Source organism: Glycine max, chromosome 2 (assembly GCF_000004515.6).
Source record: "Glycine max cultivar Williams 82 chromosome 2, Glycine_max_v4.0, whole genome shotgun sequence".
Taxonomy (NCBI): Eukaryota; Viridiplantae; Streptophyta; class Magnoliopsida; order Fabales; family Fabaceae; genus Glycine; species Glycine max.
Window position 1 is genome coordinate 5,189,670 of NC_016089.4, and position 22,094 is coordinate 5,211,763.

Below are 22,094 nucleotides of genomic sequence, written 5' to 3' on the forward strand. Positions count from 1 at the left end.
TGGGACTACAATGTTCAAGAAGTATTTCTTTCCCATTCTGTCGAATATACAGAAAATATCTTGTATAGAGAAATGCTAGCAAGCAACACATTCTCTAATATATTATTTTGAATAAAATTTATTAGAAATCACAAAATTTTGTAGGTTCCTCTTCTTATTTAATGAGTCTCACTAATTGTTAGTAGTTTTTGATAAACTTTAACTAATAGTAGAGTGTGTTGCTACTTGCTAGCATTGCTCATCTTATAAAATATCATTATTTTGTCTCAAAATGTTTTAGAGTATATTCTCTTCAAAGTGATTTCCATATTTCATTATTATTTCCTTATTGTTTCATTATTGTTTCTTTTTTCTTAGGCAATGCTTTCATTACACAAATTAATAATAAACATAAAGAAAAAGAAGCAGAAACATAACCTCAACTGATGTAGATATTCATTAATTCTCATTGACGCCTTGGTGGCCTCCTCAACAAATTCCCTGATTTACCAAATAAAATAAAACTGAAACATAACCTCAACTGATGTGAGAAGCATTAGATTCACAAGTCACTCATTACACACACATAAAAAAAAAAAGAATGTCAATTAATTAAAAAGAGAATCTAATTACTACTACCACTAATAATAATTAATAATTATAACTTAACCCTTATATTATAAATTAGAATGCACAAAAAACTCTCACTCTCTCTATAAGACATTCTCATTTCTTAATATTTTTCTCTTGTCTCTTTTAGAGGTGCATTTCACAATACTGTAACTAGCAAAAAAATTTCTCTCTCAAATCTCAATCTCTGAAACTGTTCTCTTTGTTTAGTTGATTTTCTTAATTGTCTATCTCTTCCATCTATCTTCTTCTATCTCTATTATTAAATAGAATTTCAACAAATTTTTTAAAACAAAAATTGTCTGTTAAAAACAATCTTATATCACAATTTAAATTGTTCACTACATTAATCCAAAATACAATGTATATATGAAAAACATTTATTTATTATGAATTTTAAATTTCAATCATATAATCCTAGCCAATAATTAATAATAATAGTAGTAGCAGCAGTAATAGTTAGAAGAAAAACATTTATCTTTTTTCAATCACACTCTTCTTGCAGAAAATCAATGACACTATAGAGCCAGGCATGGTCAAATCAATAAGAATCTTCTATACAAATAACCTACACTTCCAATTAACATGATAACATCCAATAAACACCCATTAACCTACGAGGACTTGTCATAAAAAATACCCATTGAATTGTCGGAAGAACAAGGACTAGTCATAAAAAATTTGAGAAGTTGGCATTAGAATGACAATATGTAATTAAAAATTTGAGAGTTGGCATTAGAATGAAAAAATGTAATTAAAAAAAATCTAACAAGTATGATTGCAAGAACAAGGAAAAACAGATAGGGAAATGTAATAAACAATATGAAGAATAGTCATCATGAATAAAAAAAAATACACGTAAAAAGAAATTTATTGGAAAAAATCTATTTTATTTGAGGGGGAAAAAGAAACAAGTTAATTGTTAAAATTGATGATATAGAAGATACGGTTAATGTATGTTGTAATTCAGTTAGTTAGTTAGTTAGGAGTTAGTTAGGAGTTAGTTAGTGATTAATTTTGAAGTTAGTCTGATGGCTATGAATTTTGTTATAACTACATGTGTCGTATGGACAAATATAATAGTAATCATCAATGAGAAGAAAAGTGTGCAAGGGTGTGCAGGAGTGTGCACAAGTTTTTTTTCAAAATTCTAAGTCCCCTCTATTTTCTCTGAATCAATTCCTTCGTCATCTTCTCTTATTCTCTTAGATAGAGTGACACTAAGTACATAGTGTGAGTATGAGTGAGAACTTTATTGTTCCAACAAATTGGTATTCAGAGCTGAGGTTCAAGATCACTGAATACCGAAATTGAGATGGCTTCCTCGAATGGAAATTTTCCAACATCTATGCCGATTCTCATAGGCAAGAACTATGATGATTGGTGTGCTCAAATGAAGATAATCTTTCGATTTCAAGATGTGACAAAAGTGGTGCAAGAAGGTTCTTGAACCCAACAGATGCAGAGAAGGTGGCTTGCCGTATTTTGATGAAAAGAGATGCAAATGACCTTTAGCACATCCTTCTTCATCACCATGACGGTCCTCCCTCCTCCAACCATAGTTGTGCCCACACCCACCACAAGCCAGGGTCAAATGCCATAGGGGTCATAAACTTGTGAGAGAGAACAAAAGTGAGAGAAGAGAATTTGAAATTCTTACCAATTAGGTGGAATTTCAATTCCTATTATTTTAGTCTATTAAAATTCTTTTAAAAATTGATGTAAATTTAAATTCTTTAAAATCCTATATCAAAACAATTCAATTATGATAGGAGTATTTCAAATTCACTAAATTAAAATTTTAACATTTCTACTCTGTATTTTTGTATTAATATTAATCATTTTAGTATTTATTGTCAAGTAACAACATTGTTTCAAGTGGAATGATACAAATTTTTAACTATCCGTTTGGTGGGAGAAAAAATAGGTGACAACTGACAAATATGATGAATAAAAATAAGAAAAATAAATAAAAATAAGTGAGAAAAAAGCAAAAATATATATGATCAATTTAAATAAACATTAATAAAAATAGGAAAAGGAATAAGTAAATTCCTCCTTTAAATTTTTTTCCTCTCTCATTTTTCCTCTACTAAACGCATTCACCTTTTATTCACCTATTTCTTTTTTCACCATATTTGTCTTTCATCAAACAATAAATCCGTATAATGGTGTCATAGATTAAAACTTCTAATACAACCATTATAAATAATAAAAAATAATAAAACAATAAAGATAAACTATATAAATTTAGAAATATACACTATTTTAATAGTCACAAAATTTCTCATCACTTAAGAATCGAGACCAAGTCTTATAAACACCCTCTCCTCTCTAACCTCCTGCAGATTTAAGGATGGAATCCATTCATCAAATTTTCATAAATAATCAATCCCGACGAGATAACCAAATAAATTAATGCTTTCACGTTGAACAGACTTGTGTCTTTTACCCTGTCTTTAAAAAAAATATGTTTGTTTCTTTTTAAGCATTCTAGGTTTATACATATCCTTCATTTGATGTCCCCTGTATTCGAATGTTAACCATACGCAACTATAGTCAAGATAGGAATTGTGCGGCTAAACTTTCTTGCAAATTACAACGTCCATCGTTGACTAAAACTCTCACATGTTGAGAAAACACCCTTATGATCAATGATCTGTTTGCAATGCAAGTATTTTCTTGTGGGTTAAATTAAATGTATGGAAGAAGAAAAAAGCTACAATGAACCAATAACGACAATGATAGTCTTTTCCCACTAGAAAAGCGTGCTACTAGGAGCCATTGTCACTAATTCCAAAGGAAGCTTTCAACTTGTTGGCAAGATGTGGCAGCGTCTTGATGCTTTCCAGGATTGACTGGTCAGCACAGGAAACCAAATCATTCATAGCATCATTTTTCTTCTGTAGCCTAGCCGCCTCGTACTTATCTTGACACACCATCAGAGATCTATTCAACCTCTCCTGCACCAAGTTGAAAACACGGTCAGAGTCAACATTATCAATGATGGATGGCGGAAGGCCAAAATTCCGCCATCACCATGGCGGCCTATGGCACCACCATAGTGGACCTCCCTTCACAAATTACCTATGGCAGTAGGCAAAAAATCTGCCATGCCATTCAGTCATGGCAGCTATGGCGCCACCATTCAACAACAATGTGTCAGACCAAAGAGGGAGGTATTAAATGTCAATGCTTCCAGGAAATAGAACATGCTGTGGATGTCAGATACTAAATTCATACAGAATATACAAATAATTTGGGCCATCAACTAGCAGAGCAGATAACCTAAGCAGCTTGAATTCGCACCTAGTTATCCATGACTTGCTATCAACTTTCATGCAATGTAGAAATTTCAAATGCAGACAAGGACAGAGTCATCATTCAATAAATAAATAAAAAAGAGTAAATGACTCTGGAAGATATTAAAACAAATGATGAGGGGGGCATTCACAACTGTAAGAGTCTTGGTTTTTCTATAATATAGACAGGGGTGCTCCCCCCCACCCAACCTTCTTGAAGCCTTTAGGTTGCATAAAATGAAATTATTATGTTTCTCATATTTCATAAGACTCACCTTAATAATTTTATACACACTTAAAAATTTAAATTAGAAAGAACAGATGATGAAACTGAGAATATGATGACAGAATTATGGGTTACCTGAAACTGTGCCATCTCATGATCAAATGTATGTTGCACATTAGAAAGAGGAATACTGCAATTTTCGACACAACTGCTTATTTCTTCCTGCCTTTTGCTTCTATCAAAGCACTCATATGCACACTTAAAATATGCTTTCTGCAATTATTCAATCAAACAATCAACTACATGGAATTGGATGTCTGCTTTATCAAACAAGCACATTACCACATATACCAATTGTATGCAAAACTAATATCGGTATATAATAAATCAATTTGGTGGAAAGGAAAATACAGGACTTAAGGTATTGAAAGTCAAAACCTTTAATACCTAAAAATATAAAATCTATGTCATGTAATAATTTGCATTTACGACTTATAAGACCAGAAGAATGGTACAATAATTGAACTAAAACCAGAAATGAAGAAACAATGTGAGACAAAAATCAGCTGGCCAAAGGGGATACAACTTTCTGGGCTCAATTCTTATACAACTTCTGTCATCAAGGCATAATACCATCCAATCTTCTAAGGAAACATTAAGTACTGGAAACAATAGTATAAGCAAACACTAAATTACTTGTTACAGAAAAGGACTGGAAAAAACCTGGAGTGTATAATTGACATAGTCTTGGACAGGGGCAAGATTAGTTTGAGCAGCCACATTTACTTCTTCAAGTTTCTGCCTCATTCTCTGTGAAGCAAGTTGCTCTTCATGTGCTGCAAAATGATCCATCTGATACTGACTGTCAACAATGAGATCTGCATCCTTAGTTTTGGTGATAACAAACTACTAGATCTGGTTATATTTGCTGCTTAAAAGGGTTTTATCTAGTTGACTTTTTTATGAGACACAAACCAAAGTTCCCAAAGGTAGGCTTTACAACATGTAATGTAGAGTCTCAATACATGTAATGTAGAGTCTCAATACATATACCATTGTTTTAAATAAAGTAAATCAGTGAGTTGAGGCAATTGGAAACATAAAGAGTTCATATCCAACCATGTAAACTTGAACGAAAAAAAGATGCAATGACAGAGATAAAATGATCCAAATGAGCAAGAAACAATATTTAAGAGATAAAAATATGGTTTGCTATTCTCAAATATCCCCATAATCTTATATTTTATTTCATTTTGAGAAATGCTAGTGATACTCTTTCTCTAACACTCTTTCTATGATTGACTGAAATTTATCAGAAATCACCAATTTTGGTGAGTAGAGAGTAATTAAATGAAATTCATCAGTAGTTTGTTTTCAATCACCAACTCAGCATAATTTTTTACACACTGCTATGACACTAGTCCAGGCATATGACACTATAGAGCCCAGGCATAGTCAAATCACTAAAAATCTTCCATACAGATACACTTCCAATTAATATCCAATAACTACCGATTAATCATCAACCATATGAAGACAGTATGTAATAAAAAATAATAGTCGCCAAGCATGATTGGAAGAACAAGAAAAACAGATAAGCAATTTAAAAAGGAATTAACAGAAATATCATCTGATTCATTTATGAAGGAAAAACATCAGAAACCATTTTTTTAAAAAAAACATCAGAAACATTTGGATTTAATAATTTTTATTATTCTGCATTAATTATAAAAACAAACACAAAAGTAAAATTAGGGGCAAACAAGAAAACAAAGAATCCATCGTCAGAGACCATCACATATACCATTAAAGCTTGCAACAATAAATAAATAAAAACTCGTATTTGTTTTCCTCGTAATGAAATGAAAAGGAAAATAGAAGAAGAAAGAAGCAGAAGAAGACGATGGAACTCACAAACCTGAAAATCAATTTCTTTTCTGGAAACTCTAAATCGCTATTGAATTGAATTGAAACTCTGCTTCGGCCTTGCTGCGTCCTCTTTCTCTTCTTACACAGTTCCGTTTCAAAGGGTTTTGGGGCTTTAGGCCCTTTAAGGGTTTAAACCTTCGGTTAAATTTTTGTTTTCTTCTTCTTACCATAACAAAAAAATAATGATGGAAAAGTGCTTTACAAAAAAAATTATTTTTAATTAACAGAATAGCTTCTTTAAAAGAAAAACATAATTGAATAGTAAACATTTTTAATTCTCTAATAAGATGTTTTTTTTAAAAAAATAATATCCATAAAATGCATTTTTTAAAACTTAGAACTCGTTAAACGAAGACCTATTATTATTATTATTATTATTATTATTATTATTATTATTATGCAAAAAAATATATTATTTCTCCAAATATAGAAAAGTTATTTTGCACCAAAATCTATACAGTAATTTTATTCATATAACTTGTGTAGTTATTTTGATTTCCGTGAGATGTTTTTATGTTAAGTGGAGTGTTTGTAGTTAGGTAAAAAAGAATATTTTCCCTAGTAAAAAAGAGTAAGTTATCTTTTTAATTTATGAACTTTTATTTTTTTTAATTCCTGAATTTTTAAGTCTGTTTTTGTAGTTGGTTAACTGTTTTTTCTTTCTTACTTGTAGTCTTTTAATTTTTTTTATTCATTTTTTATTATTACAAAAATTAGGAGGAATAGATGACCCTCCGGTCCAAGGCAGAAAAATCCTTGAGGCTTAAAAAAGGCTTACTATCTTGCTCCACTTAACCAATTCTTTGAGGTTAATTTTTTTCATTCTTACTTTTAATTTTTTTTAAGGAATTATATTAAATTTGATAAATATGGTTAATTAAGTCATTAAATTCGATTAGATATAATTTAAAACAACTATAAAATTTATATTTCTATCAATGACTCACCTTAGTTCAAGTTTATTTTACATAAATATATAGATTTACATTGAAATAAAATATTAGAAACAATGGAGGATGCAATCATGAATATGTGTCAATTGTACCCACAATAATTTCTTTTTACTTAAACATCTTTAATAAAAAAAAAGAATTTGCCCCATAAAAAAATAGGTATTATCCTACAAGACAATTGTTTTTTAAATGAAGGTAAAAAAATTATAAGAGATGAAAGAAAAAAAATACTTTGAAAATATTATACAGGGTAGTTATAATTTATAGAAACTTAAGTATTTTAGAATTATTTTTCATGAAAATATGTATTTTATAAAAAAAAAGTTATATTTTTTTCTATAAATTAAAAAAGTAAACTAATGTCAATACATAATAATTTATTCATTCATTTCTATCCTTAATTTTAATTAAAATAATACAATATAAATTATTTTAAATTTAACTTCATATTTATAAAATCATTCATTTTAATTATTATTTCCTGAAATATATTTTAAATTAATTAATTGAACGAAATTAGCATAAGTAGTAATGCAATATTTAATATTACTTCTTATTAATAAAATTATCAAGATTAATAATTAATTATTAATGATTTATAATAAATAACATTAATTGAGAAATTTAATAATTCATTAATTAGATCCATTAAATTTAAATATAGTGAATCAACAATTATTGTAAAGTAGAAGTTCAACTAATATTTGGTCAAGTCCCAATTCCTATATATATAAATATAAATAGATAACTATAGATGTTTCCCTTCTTTCTCTACACTTTGATCCGTACCATTTGGTTGCATGGCTTCCAAACCTGGCACTGTAGAAGAGATCTTCAAGGACTATAGCGCCCGAAGAATCGCTATTATCCGTGCACTCACTCATGGTACGTACTATTCTTCTCTCTCTCTTGCTTTTCACCCTTGCTTCTCTAAGTTCTTCATTTTTCCTGCATTCTTTTTTTTTTCTCAGATGTTGATAAACTTTACGGGCTCTGTGATCCAGGTGAAGGGTTTTTTTTATCTATTTTTTCGTTAATTTTTAGTTTGATTTCCGTTAAATGTACAAAAATGGACTTTTTTTTTTGTTGGAATTCATTTTGTTTTGCACATTTGTATTTTTTTTTTCCCTCTGAGGTGTGTGAATGCTTGCTGGACTTAATAAGGTAGAGTTTATATGGAACAAATGAGGAAAACAAAATGGATGTGCAGTAATGAGGAAAAAAAAAAGAGAGTTCATGCATGGTTCTTGTGCAATTTAGTTATCCTGGAAATGTCAAATAATATCATTGAGTTTGCTCTATGTTTTCTGTTTCGGATACTAAAGGGTCACATCAATGCTCACTTTGCTAGGTTTTAATTTCACTTTACTCCCTCTGCTATCTGTTATAAATAAAAAAAGACATACTTTACCTTTATTAAAAAAATAAGTTAATTTCGTTAAATTATGCTATTTTTAATAAAAAATAATTTTTTTCTTAAATTATCTTTCATTGTAACTTGATATCAAACTTAAAAAAATTAAATTTGGATCATGAAAGATATTTTTAGAAATGATATCATTAAATAAAATATAGATAATTGAAATTTATTTATATATGAAAACAAAAAAATAAAAAAAATTGTTGTTTATATTTGAGAACAGAGAAAGTTATAGAGATTATTTATTTGTCTGACTATGTAATGATTGAACATATTATGTTGTGTCCTTCCATTAAATTTGAAGACTTATGGGTGTTTCTTTAAGGAAAGGAGAATTTGTGCCTCTATGGACATCCGAATAAGGCTTGGGAAGTAACTCTGCCATCAGAGGAAGTTCCACCAGAGCTCCCTGAGCCAACTCTTGGAATCAATTTTGCTAGGGATGATGTGAGTCGCAGGGATTGGATTTCTTTGGTTGCTGTGCATAGTGATTCGTGGTTGCTTTCTCTGGCCTTTTACCTTGGAATTCGTCTTAACCACAATGAAAGGTATTATCTTAATTACTTTGATGGAGATGCATATATTTTGTAATAATTAGAGTTTATTGCGGTTCTCTATTCATTAAGGACATCATTATGCACCCTAGTCATTTTTTTATTGTTGTAACCCTCCGGTTTATCATGGAAAATTGACTCTAACTAATCCAAAGTTGGTTCAAAAGGTAAATAAAATCTAACTAGAAGTTATTTCTGTGAAAGATCGAACTTAGTTTAACTTAAAAGCTGTGTTATAATTTGTGTTAGTTCTCAACGGTTATCTAAATCATTATGATAGGAGAAGTGTAAAAAGAAATTTCATTTGTTTCTGACCTTGGATATTGTTTCCAGCCTTAGATCAACGATGTTTGTGTCTTTAAATTAACTATGACTTTGGTTATTACTACGAATTATGAATGTCTTGAATTTTGACTAGTTTTGATTTTTGAGCATTTGTAAGTGTTTTGTATAAATTAGTTATATTATTTTTTGTTATATAGCGAGTACTTGACAATCTGCTATCTTGGATTGAATACCATTGTTTTTGCTTCAACTAGAAATTTCTGGAATCGCCAATTAGAAGAGATGTCAATATATAAATCTTATATTGAATTTCTTTATTATAGAATCTTGCTTAACATCTCCAACAACTAGGCATATGGTTCCTTCTATTTATGGTTTCCTTGATTCTTTATGACAGAAAACGCTTATTTGGTTTGATCAACATTCTTCCCACCATTTTTCAAGTTGTGACCGACAATAAACCAATTAAGGACAATCCTACTATGGATAGTGGAAGCAAATTTCGGGGAAACACCGAGGTTAGTGTTTTCCTTTATCTAGTGATATTAGATAGTTCAATGCTAAAGTTTCATAGAATAAAAGTAATAATTAAAGTGAACATATCAATGTCATTATTTAAAAAAAAAAAAAGTATGATGGTTTTTGTTTGACAAACAAAACCAAAGGTAGTAGCTGTTCGAAATGAGCATATTCAAATATTTTGTGGAAGTTGTGGTGGAAATTACAACAAAGATGAATTTTGGATCGGCTGTGATATTTGTGAGTGGTGGTACCATGGAAAGTGTATTATGATGACCCCTACAAAGGGTGAGACCCTAAAGCACTATAAATGTGCATCATGCAGCTTAAGGAGAGGCAGGTTATAGACCGAAGGTAATGGAATGGATTTATTTGAGGCAAGTGTTATTGTGTGGCAGACAAGATCACAAGATATTGCAATATTGTTACATCACTTATAAAATTTCATGTAACGGCATAGTATTCATGTTTATCTGCAAATTTCTTTGGGATTAAGTTTGTTTTCACAAAGATGAACCGTTAGCGTATGTTAACATTTATATTGTTTAGAATCAAATATGACAAATTTCAATTTGATGATTGGTTGATATTTTATTGGATTTTTGATTTAATCAGAGATCTTGACTTTGAGTTCTGAGTTCGTAATTATATTAAATACTTTAAAAAAAATTGTTGTTCATATTAATCATACTCAACATTCAAACAACATCGTTTGAATAAAAAAAAATTATTATCTAAACAAAATTTCTTCAAGAGGTACACGCTTAATTTATGAGCACTTTACATTATTATTCAGGGCGTGCAAGTAACAGCAAACTCTACACAGGTAGAGAGGTCTATGATTTTCTACATCCATATGGAGAGTTGATTCATGCTAGCTTTTATAAGGTGTTATATATGGAAAGTGAATGTTCCATCAATTGGTGCTTAAGTAACAGGATGAATCAAAAGATAATTTGCCTAAGGGGAATTAATATTCTAACCAGTGACAGTAATCTAGGGGGTGTCTTTAGCAACAAATCATCAGAATCTGCTGCACACTTGTTCTTTGGATGTGATCGATGTTGGGTAGACAAGCAAATGATGCAGCGGTATGGTTACTTTGGACACACATGAATGAGGTTTTTTTAATGAAAAAATAGTTTTAATTTCTTCAACACGCTCCTTAACATTGTCTAAATAGTTTTAGTATAGATTTTAATATAAGCTTTATTATTATTTTAATGTATTTTAACTTCTTATTAGTTAATTAAGTTTATATATAGGCGTTTTAGTATAAATAGTTTTAGTATAGATTTGTTCGCATATAAACAACATATTTTTAATAGATTTTAAAATATTTTTTATGGAATCCTCTCAGTAAATTACTTAATAATAAAAATGTATTTGAAAAAAGTGTGAAATTCAGACGTGATTGTTTACGTATTTTTTATGCTATTCTCATGTGAGAATTAAAATTTTACCTTGTATTAAAACAAATTTTATTACGCAGAATTTTTAAGTGAAATTCCAAATTGTGAACATAACCAACGCAACATATCTAAATTTTCTTCTTAATTATTTGGCTTGAGTAAATTTAAGTTAAAAATCAAATTTCTTTATTTAATTTCAAGCAAACTAAATGCTATTTCACGCAAAAAATGGTATTTACCAACAAATAAAAAAAAGTAAAAGCAACCAAACAAGAAAAAAAAAGAGAGCAAAAATAGCATTGCATAGAAAATGACTACAAATCTACAATATCCAAACATGCATAAGCTCATGAGGACTAGTCTTATCTGAATCGGTGGAATTCAGTTAGAACCTCTACAAATTTTGCATCTCTCTTCATAACAAATATCACATCTTCTGCACCAACCTTTTCAAAAGAGCAAACTATGTTAATTACTCTCATATTTTAAGCATGATCCACGACAACAATTCAATTTGAATCGAGTAGAATAATTTATTAACGCACTTAAAATCTCTCCTTTACAATATTCATCGCAACTGCATATACAATGCACTAGTTATATTGCAATAGTCTCGTATCACATTACTATTTTTAAGTATAATATATTAAAAGTTAAAATTACATAGTTATTGGCAAACTTAGCAAAAGGAAATTAAACACGCGAAATCAACAATAAAGCTCATTAACTAACAACTGATTACTAAGCTTATGTATTTCTGTAGGGTGGCAAAGGAGAACCACAAAGACAATCATCTCCAACAAAAGCATTTGCCGGAAACTTATTCGTTGGAATAGATGGTTATAACTAACATTCAACTTCTCAGGCCTAACAACATTGTTCTAACAACATTGTTCGGAACCTTCCCAAACACCCAATGGAATTGCTTTGTGCACTCACTAAATTACTTGTGCACGATTTCACAATCCGTGTGGACCCGTACAGATTGTTCTACAATTTTTTTAAAAAAATATGTTTTACAAATTAATTTAAAATTAATAATCCATGTATAATTTAAATTTGTGACTTTCAGATTATTAACATAAAATTTTAACTAATAGGTCAATTATATTATAAAATAATTCATATCATTATATATAATACTGAAACTTTTAATTTATATTTAAGGCATATCTAAATTTACATCATAAATTTTGTCACAATTGCCCAAACCTTAACTTCCCCAAATCAAACTTTAATTTGTTCCCGGAAGCCCAACACCCCACCAAGCCAATCGCACTCCCTGAAAGATCTCTAAAATCAGAGAACTGAGTCCTTAGGAAACTTGACACCTTAGGAAGAGGCTTTGGACCCGGTTGCTGTTATAGTGACAGTTCGTACCCGATATCCAATCCTTCAACAAAAAACTTGGAAATTGAATTTTTTATGAAACTTGGGAATGTTAGAGAATAGGGTGAGTGGGAAATGGAAATATAGTGATGCTGCATAGATAAAAGGTTTGTGAAAGTTTGGTGCATTAGATGGCAGATCCGGTGACCAAGTTTGCCTAGACATAAATTGCATTGGACCCCTTTAGGATAACTAGAGAATGAAATTTTTTGTTTGTTTGTGTGTATAAGAAATTTAATATGTCTACGTCTTTTAAATATACAATCAATCAACTAAACTTTAAGATAACATCAATGAAATAATTTGAATGCGTGTAAGTATTGGATTCTGCTGAAATAGTATTGGACATTTTGATACACTATGGTCAATATTTAGTCATTAAAGCACTTTAAATAACGTTTTGAATAGTAGAAAAAAATATTATCTAAAGCGAATAAGGGACAAAAAGTGAAATAAACATATTTTTATAAGGACAAAACTCAATCTATGTTTTTCTTTGATTTTCAACATCACGCATGATTTTAACACCACGTCCATTTGGTGTTGTCCTTGTTCACTGTTAGTTAATGTAGTGTATGGAGAGTGAAACTAGGGACAAAAGTATTCTTTAAATTGCATCTCCATGATCAAGCTTTAAAGAGTCTTTTTGCTTCTTTTTGCTTTTACTTTTGTGAATGAGTATTTCATCCAATGCAAAAGATATTTGAAATAACGGGATCTTAACAAGTTCATATCACCAAGATTATGGGTGAATCAATATAAATTGTGTGTGCTTTATCCATCTTTATTGCTTCTAATTTGTTTCTAATTTGTTGCTTATTTACTTTATATTTTGGAAAACATATTTTACAAAGGCATATCATTGATATAATTCATAAGTAGTTTTCTCAAAACGATTTTCAAATATCAAAAGCAACATATAGTTTTCTAAAGACGAGACAAAACCAGAATCTACATTAGCTAGAATCAAATATTTTCAAGTACCTTATGAAGTAGTATTTTATAAGAAAATTTGAAGTACTTTATCAGGTAATTATTTTCATTCAAAGTACTATCGAAGAATAAGCCTTGCTCCTAACAAAACTTTTAAAATTCAAGCTGAAAGGTAAATCAGAAACTTTTGAAGTTGCATACTCTTTTGTAGAAAAAATCATAATCAATCAAGTATCGCTATTTAAGCCCTCTTGTAATGACCTTTTGGTCCACGTCATTGTCATTTGAGGGGTCCTCCTCTTGTGTCCTCATTCTCTACAACAGCAGTCACTAGCCTCGATCAAACATGCGACCAAGAAAAAGGAAATTAGACATGGTAGCAATATCAAAATAAATAAAAATATTCATAATGATAAATAATTAATAAGAAATTTTATATTAATCATAAAAATTTGATCACTAAAAAAATATATTTCTTGTAATGATAATACTTTGTGGCGATCAACATGTTATTGGTTCAAGTAGGTTTAGGCTAAAATCCTTTAAGCAAAATCCTGGATTTGAGTTTCATGAATGAAAAAAAAAATGATTTGAAAGAAAGATTCTACTAAGGATTTGTTTGGTACACATGAAAGAGAATGATAAAGAAACGGAAAGGAGGTGGATGGAAAGTGGAAATGAAATAATTAAGAATGTGAGTTGTTTGGTTGAGAAAAAATGCAAGGAAAGTTTTTAAAAAATCGACGGGACTCACAACAAAAATTTTCAACAAAAACAAGCAAAGAGATGCATAGAAATTAATTTCTAGAGTGCAACATAATTGATTATTTTGTGCAATGTAATTGATATGTTGCTCAAAGAACAATTTTGTTCTAAAGCATGCCTTCATAATCCATTATAGGACCTCCCATAATCGATTATGGAGGCTCCTCCTTCACCATTTTTTTTTCATTTGTTTTATCTATTTTGCTTCACACCCCTCCCTTGTGTTGTTATATAATATAACATTTGGTCCTATATACAAGAAACAAATACCTAATTTATCAAGACTAATAAAAGTGGTTAAATTGGTTATTTTTAATTGATAATGTCATATTTTTTTGTTTCAAAACTATCCATGACATTAAATGATCTAAGTGATGATTATAATTAAAAAGATAATTTTTCTAATGATGAATATATCTTCTTTTTTTGTTAATAACTCAATAAATGCATATATTTTCATTTAATTATAGTTAACTCAATTATTAAAAAATTCAATTGATACCCCCAACTATTAATAAGTTCTATCAAATCCTCTAATTGTTTTAAAACAAACACTTTAGAATTAGAACTTCATACATTTTATCTATTGAGTCTTTGCAAAGACATTTGAGAAATAAATAGGTAAGATAAATTTGTCATCGTGAGACATGAAGGACAAATATTCTAAATAGGTCCTAACATTCTTATCCCATTGAATTTCCTATTATATCTTTTGTCTCTTATTAATATCTATTATTTTAGTTAGTGTTTCTTTTAGCTCATTTTTTCCTCCTATAAATTGAAAATCATCCAACGCAAGTATAAAATAAAGTCCCTCTGGAAATCGACACTAGAATCTTTTGAGTATTACTACTTGGACATTTTGATACATTTATCAAACGGTCAACATTTAGTCATTAAAGCACTTTGAATAATGCTTTGAATAGTGGAAAAAAAACATTATCTAAATCGAATAAGGACAAAAAATAAAACACATATTTTTGTAAAGACTAAAAACAAGAAAACAGTAAATTGAAAGGAATAAAAGCATGAAAACACTAAATTAGAAGAACTAAAAAACATTAAATTAGTTTTAATTTTATACGATAGAAACCACAAATACCATTCATGAAAAGATAATTCTACTTCAGATCATTTTGCAACAAAATTTTCACACTTAGTTAAAATACTTCTAGTAATGATAAAGACCGAAAATATTTTTTCACATAAGGCAATGCTACTCAATCATTGTGGGCGTTCTCACATAACACAACGGCTTATAGTGATATTTATTTTTACTTAAAAGTCCTATAAAAATCACAGTTTTAGTGTGGAGGTGGTGCTCCATGTTGGACCCACGACAACGACCGGAAAGAACGTGAATAAATAAGCTCAAATGGGGAAATGGGGAACGTGAAATGGTTCGACTCAGCTTACAATGGAAGGAAAACCGTGAGGACAAACCACATTGCAACTTTACTTTTGGAGAAGAAATCGGGTTGAATGAGAGAGAAGCTACGGAATTTCAATAATATTGTAATCACTTTAAAGAGAAGCACTTTATTAACTTTGTACATCCTCACAATCTACACCATTAAATTTTTGATGGTGTTGGTGATTTGTTTCACTACGGCGAAAAGTGTGAAAACTGAGAAGTGTTTCCGGTGGCTCGTGGCTGTTAGGGTGTGAACTTGCGAACAGAGAAGGGAAGAGGAGTTTGTTTAGTAAGGATTATCGTTGGTGGCATTATTGGAGCTGGTAGGTAGGTGGGGCTAGGGTAAATAAATGAGAGAAACGAGGTTAAATAAATAAATAAATAAAAGGAAGAAAAAACTCTGGAGGTTGACCGGTGGATATTAGAGTAGAAGAAGAAGAAGAAGAATCCCAAAAAGAGAAACCAACTCAAACTTGTTTTATCCATGGGTTGATCATCCCAAAAAAGTTTGCTTTGTTTGGGTAAATGACCCTTAACCCTGTTTGTGAATAATAATAGAGTTAGGAGGTTCCGATGACGGTCGATTTGGACAACGCTTCCACCGCTTCAGGTGAAGCAGCCAGTGTCTCTTCCTCCGGCAATCAGACAAAACCCGCCGCTCCAAAGAAAAAACGAAACCTCCCGGGCATGCCAGGTAGTTGTAGTAAAAGTAAAACAAACTAACAAACACGCACCAATTTCAATTAAATCTCTTCTTTATTCCTTTTTTCTTATCAGATCCGGAGGCAGAGGTGATCGCTCTCTCGCCCAAGACTCTCTTAGCGACGAACCGTTTCGTGTGCGAGATATGCAACAAAGGATTCCAGAGAGACCAGAATCTGCAGCTCCACCGCCGGGGTCACAACCTGCCGTGGAAGCTGCGGCAGAGGTCTAGCAAGGAGGTCAGAAAGAGAGTGTACGTGTGCCCCGAGCCCACGTGCGTGCACCACGACCCTTCCAGAGCGTTGGGGGACTTGACGGGGATTAAGAAGCACTTCTGCAGAAAGCACGGCGAGAAGAAGTGGAAATGCGATAAGTGCTCCAAGAAGTACGCGGTTCAGTCCGATTGGAAGGCGCACTCTAAAGTCTGCGGCACAAGAGAGTATAAGTGCGACTGCGGAACCGTTTTCTCCAGGTTCGTTTCCCTTTCTCTCTCTTGCTTGATTGTCTAATTTCTTTTGTTTTGTTTCGCTCCACTCTAAAAAAAGCCTTTGCTTGGTTGTTGGGATTTGAAGGAGGGATAGCTTCATCACGCATAGGGCGTTTTGCGATGCTTTGGCGGAGGAGAACGCCAGATCTCACACTGTTGTAAAAGATATTTCGGAGAATGATTCCAAGGTTTTAATCGGTGATTCGCCACCCCCGCAGCCTGTTGCAGCCACGGTGGCTGCTACTACTGCTGCTGCTACCACCACCACCACCACTACTACTATTACTTCTACTACGCAGGCAAATAGTGTTATGTCCTCTTGTTTGCAGACGCATAACCTAGGTTAGGTTGGATAATTAATACCTTAATTAGGAAATCATGTGATTTATTTTCTTGTCGCCTGTGATGTGGTTAAAAGTAGACAACAACATGAAAGTTTTGTTTTTTTTGTTTGTTTATGTGACTTTGGAGGCTAGTAGTTTTTTTGTCCGGTATTGTTTTTTGGTGGGACTTGAGAGTGATCTGAGATTCCAGGGGCTAATTAAGTAATGGCAATATCCAACTTAAAAGGCTATCTGAATTATGCAATTGATGACAAGTGAGGTTCAAAGATTCAAAGCTAAAAAGAGGGAAAAGATTTGTTTGTTTTATTGGGGGTGGGGGGAAAGGAAAGAGGAAAAACTATTATTTTGTTGTTTTCTTTTGAGCTTTTAACTTAAAGAGAAAGTCACCAACTTTCCGACTCCGAGTCTGTGTTTTCAAGTGGCTGCTTTTGATCTTCTTTCTTTCTCCTATTTAATTAACAATAGTAGTTCATTATAATAATGTTGTTGCCTTTTCTTGATTTTTGTTTGTGGTGTTCCAGATTTGCCAGAAAACAATCCCCCACAAGTCATTGAGGAGCCACAGGCTGCTACTGCTACTGCTATAAGTGGGAGCTGTGGCAGCAGCAGCTCCTGCTCAACTAGCAATGGTGGTGCTACTTGTAATAGTAACAGTAGTAGTAGTGTGTTTGCGAGTTTGTTTGCTTCTTCAACAGCATCTGTGACCCTACAATCTCAAACACCAGCATTCAGTGACTTGATTAGAGCCATGGGGCCTCCGGAACACCCTGCGGATCAAATCTCGGGTCCTTCATCCGAGGCGATCTCTCTTTGCCTCTCCACCACTAGTGCCTCACCAATCTTCGCAACAGGTGGCCGGCAGTATGCGTCGTCTTCACCGCACCCGGCCATGTCAGCCACTGCATTGCTGCAGAAGGCAGCACAAATGGGTGCTGCTGCCACAAACGCCTCCCTTCTTCGCGGGCTTGGCATTGTGTCATCGTCACCTTTAGATTCCACCTCGTCGGGACAGCAAAATGTCCTGCAATGGGGCCACCAACAGCAGTTGGAACCCGAGAGTGGCTCGGTCGCTGCAGCAGGGCTAGGACTTGGTCTTCCATGTGAAGATGGTGGTTCTGGACTAAAGGAATTGATGATGGGAACTTCCTCAATGTTTGGTCCTAAACACACCACTCTTGATTTTCTAGGATTGGGGATGGCTGCCGGTGGCACTGCTGGTGGAGGCTTATCTGCACTTATCACATCTATTGGGGGTGGTTTGGATGTAACTGCAGCCTTTGGCAATGGAGATTTTTCTGGCAAAGATATTGGAAGTAGCTCTTGATATGATATCTTTTGGTAGTAAGCAAGAACTGCACTTATCAGGGCAAAAGTATATGATGGGGGCCTTTCTGGATTGTGTTGCCCCCTTTAATTGCCAGGGAAAGAAACTGTGATTTACTGTGTTAGAAAACGGAAGGTGGTACAAGTTACAATACGCTTGCTCTGGATGAAGGGTAGTTGTTGAATTAAGGTTGTTTGCAACAAAAGGGTTTGAACTTTGGTATGGTTGTCGTAGGTTTTGGCGACAGTGACACGTTTGAAGATAGTATCATCTTGTTTCGGCTCCTTTGGTCTCCACAGTTTTGATTAAATTTAAATTACGGCATTGGATGCTTTGGTTCGTAGTTGTTGGCATAATTCAGGAAACTTTGATGAGGTAGTAGTTTTCTTCAATTGTCGATTTATTGTAACAAGGTAGTTTTCCGCGTATGCCCCATTGTTTTGTACCAGTGAATGGTTGATTGAATTCTTCTAGCAAGTAGTGTTTTTATGTAAATGTCATAAAGTATTGTAGTATTCCTTTGTAGATAAAAATCCTCTTCTAAGAAGCTTTATTTAATTGCCAAGTATAGCATTATGATAGTTGGAGTATCATATTTTTAGAAAGCATTTACTATTGAATGAAAGTTTTATCGAACATTAGGAGGAGGGTACATGTTTTTTTGGCAGTATGAGGAGGATGCATTGCTCACATTAAACTATACTGACACGTTTTTATAATTTTACGAATTAAGTTAGTGTATTACTTTATTTTAATATAATGCTATCAATTTATTTCTCATTTAGTGTTTCTTAGTAGTAATTTTATAGGTTAGTTTATTGCTAATCAATTCCTTAGATGTTTGGGTTCAGCATTAAATGCACTTTGTTGAATGTTTCTAATTAAATCTTACTTAGTAAATGTTTTTTTAAATAATAATCTTTCTGTTTTTGAAAGGTTTTTTTTTTAATAAAATCTTATAATCATTAACTCGAGTTATTATTTTTAAGCTATTTTTTTTTATCTCTGTTTGGCATTTAGAATTGAAATTATAGTTCATAATTGTGAATTCAACGATGACAAAATTATAATTAATTTAGAAAAATAATATAGAGATCTTGTCTTTTGGTTATATAGAGAAATAAAGTATGTACTTATAATTCTAAATTAGTTTGATGTATCAAAATAATTCTATATTAGTTTTCAATTTTAGTTTAACACTTCAAGTTAATGATGTTAGAAGTAGTGTTAGGTTAAATTTTGATAAAAAATTATTCAAAGGCATTAATAATGAATTATAATTAGAAAAGACATATTGTTTCAATATTTCTGATTTTCATATTTTTATGTTGTCTATGGTTATTTAATTGAGATTCAAACGCTTTTCTTCATGGATTCAAGGCGTTCCATGCAATTTGTTAAGCAAAATGTTGAATGCATTGAGTTAATAGAAGAAATTGTCAAACAATTGCATCCCTTAAACTAAACTATTTTTGGTTGGAATTGAAACAACTTAACCACGTATATTAGTACTCAAATATTATTATACACAACAAGTTTAATGTCATTCTTCTAACATTAAATTTGTTGCACTACAATAGCAACAGATGTTCTGCTTTAAGGTGATATGTAGTTAAGTTGCTTCAAATCCAACTAAAAATAACTTCTCATATGAGAGTTTAAGGCATGCAAAAGTTTGACAATTGCCGTTGAATCAATAACATAGATCATGAATTAGAAAAATTGAAGAGAGATAGAGAGAAGTCAAACTTTAATTATCAAGAATTCGAAAAATTGAAGAGAGATATAGAGACTATAATTTTTCTCTTCAATTATTCTAATTCCTGTCAAGATCCTCCAGAAATTGTCAAACTTTTGCATGCCTTAAGCTCTTATCTGAGAAGTTATTTTTGGTTGGCCACTCTCATCCATTGTTGGGAATTAAAACTCATTGCGCTTTGCTGCAACCAAGCGTTGGCCCATGTCGTCCATTGTTGCAACCAACTGAAAACTAGACATGTTCTTCTTTAATAGAGGATGAAGGCAGGTGCGATGCGGTGCGAGGTGCCGTGCAATGCAAAAACACACCTGAGCGTTCTACTTGCAAGTGAGAGTTCTGAGTGGACTTCCTTCCTTTGCACGCTTAAAACTATTGAGTTCCCTTCCAATTAAAAACTCATGTATACAAAGTTAACCGTGTTTAACAATTTTAACGATAGAGACTTATTGGGAATTAAAAGGGAAACTACAGGGACTTAAAAAACCACTTATTAACTATAGGGAATAAATTGGATGAGTTTGGAAATTGTAGGAACTAAATGGGTAATTAAACTTTAATAAAATCTTATAATCATTAACTCGAGTTATTATTTTTAAGTTATTTTTTTTTATCTCTGTTTGGCATTTAGAATTGAAATTACAGTTCATAATTGTGAATTCAACATTGACAAAATTATAATTAATTTAGAAAAATAATATAGAGATCTTGTCTTTTGGTTGTATAGAGAAATAAAGTATGTACTTATAATTCTAAATTAGTTTGATGTATCAAAATAATTCTATATTAGTTTTCAATTTTAGTTTAACACTTCAAGTTAATGATGTTAGAAGTAATGTTAGGTTAAATTTTAATAAAAAGTTATTCAAAGGCATTAATAATGAACTATAATTAGAAAAGACATACCGTTTCAATACTTCTTATTTTTATGTCATATCAAGTTGTCTATGGTTATCTAATTTAGATTTAAACGCTTTTCTTCATGGATTTAAGGCGTTCCATGCAATTGCTTATGCAAAATGTTGAATGCATTGAGTTAATAGAAGAAATTGTCAAACAAATTGCATGCCTTAAGCTAAACTATTTTTGGTTGGAATTGAAACAACTTAACCACCTATATTGCTTCAAGACAAAAGAATACTCAAATATTATTATACACAACAAGTTTAATGTCATTCTTCTAACATTAAATTTGTTGCACTGCAATAGCAATAGATGAGTATTGTTCTGTTTTAAGGTGATATATGTAGTTATGTTGCTTCAAATCCAACCAAAAATAACTTCTCAAATGAGAGCTTAAGGCATGCAAAAGTTTGACAATTTGTTTTATGAACCCCTTGCATTCAACATCTTGCTCATGCAATAAAACACACCTTAAAGCCATATAGAAAAATGCTTGAATCTCAATTGGATAACCATAAACAGCTTGATATTTTAAATATTGAACTGAATGTGTTTTCACTGATGGAAACACAAAATTGGATCGTTGTTGATTTATAAATAGGATTGAACTCTTCACAATTTTATTTAGGTAAGAAACTGGTGAAACCTAGACCTAAAACAATAATCTTTTCATACAACGAGTGGCTCATATATTCTCTAAGTAATGTAAAACAATAAATAAATTCAACAACAAGTGGACATCTAATCATAACTAACTTTCTCTTCAAAACTATCCAAATAGCTTGTCAGATGGTAGCACCACGCTCCCTCTGAACCCTAGTGAATAATTCATATACAAATTCAATGAAGAAATCCATATCCTTCATAT

The 22,094-nt window shown here is 31.6% G+C and overlaps 3 protein-coding genes across 3 annotated transcripts; 2 read left to right on the forward strand and 1 right to left on the reverse strand.

Moving 5' to 3' along the window:
* Nucleotides 1–3,183: 3,183 nt before the first annotated feature.
* On the reverse strand, nt 3,184–6,167 carry LOC100527619 (uncharacterized). The gene is made up of 4 exons (NM_001248075.2): nt 6,056–6,167; nt 4,861–4,999; nt 4,273–4,410; nt 3,184–3,572 (listed from the first exon to the last, which is right to left on the reverse strand). The coding sequence occupies exons 2-4, from the start codon at nt 4,987–4,989 to the stop codon at nt 3,384–3,386; spliced, it is 456 nt and encodes a 151-aa protein (NP_001235004.1). The 5' UTR covers nt 4,990–4,999; nt 6,056–6,167; the 3' UTR covers nt 3,184–3,383.
* A 1,652-nt stretch (nt 6,168–7,819) lies between these two features.
* Nucleotides 7,820–10,339, forward strand: LOC100817101 (PHD finger protein ALFIN-LIKE 2). Its single transcript, XM_014771305.2, has 5 exons — nt 7,820–7,904; nt 7,991–8,023; nt 8,765–8,987; nt 9,676–9,796; nt 9,944–10,339. Exons 1-5 carry the CDS (start codon nt 7,820–7,822, stop codon nt 10,142–10,144), a joined length of 663 nt encoding a protein of 220 aa, XP_014626791.1. The 3' UTR covers nt 10,145–10,339.
* Nucleotides 10,340–15,677: 5,338 nt separating this feature from the next.
* Nucleotides 15,678–19,062, forward strand: LOC100814444 (zinc finger protein GAI-ASSOCIATED FACTOR 1). Its single transcript, XM_003517989.5, has 4 exons — nt 15,678–16,404; nt 16,488–16,884; nt 16,985–17,241; nt 17,765–19,062. The coding sequence occupies exons 1-4, from the start codon at nt 16,284–16,286 to the stop codon at nt 18,565–18,567; spliced, it is 1,578 nt and encodes a 525-aa protein (XP_003518037.1). The 5' UTR covers nt 15,678–16,283; the 3' UTR covers nt 18,568–19,062.
* The last annotated feature ends 3,032 nt before the right edge of the window (nt 19,063–22,094 follow it).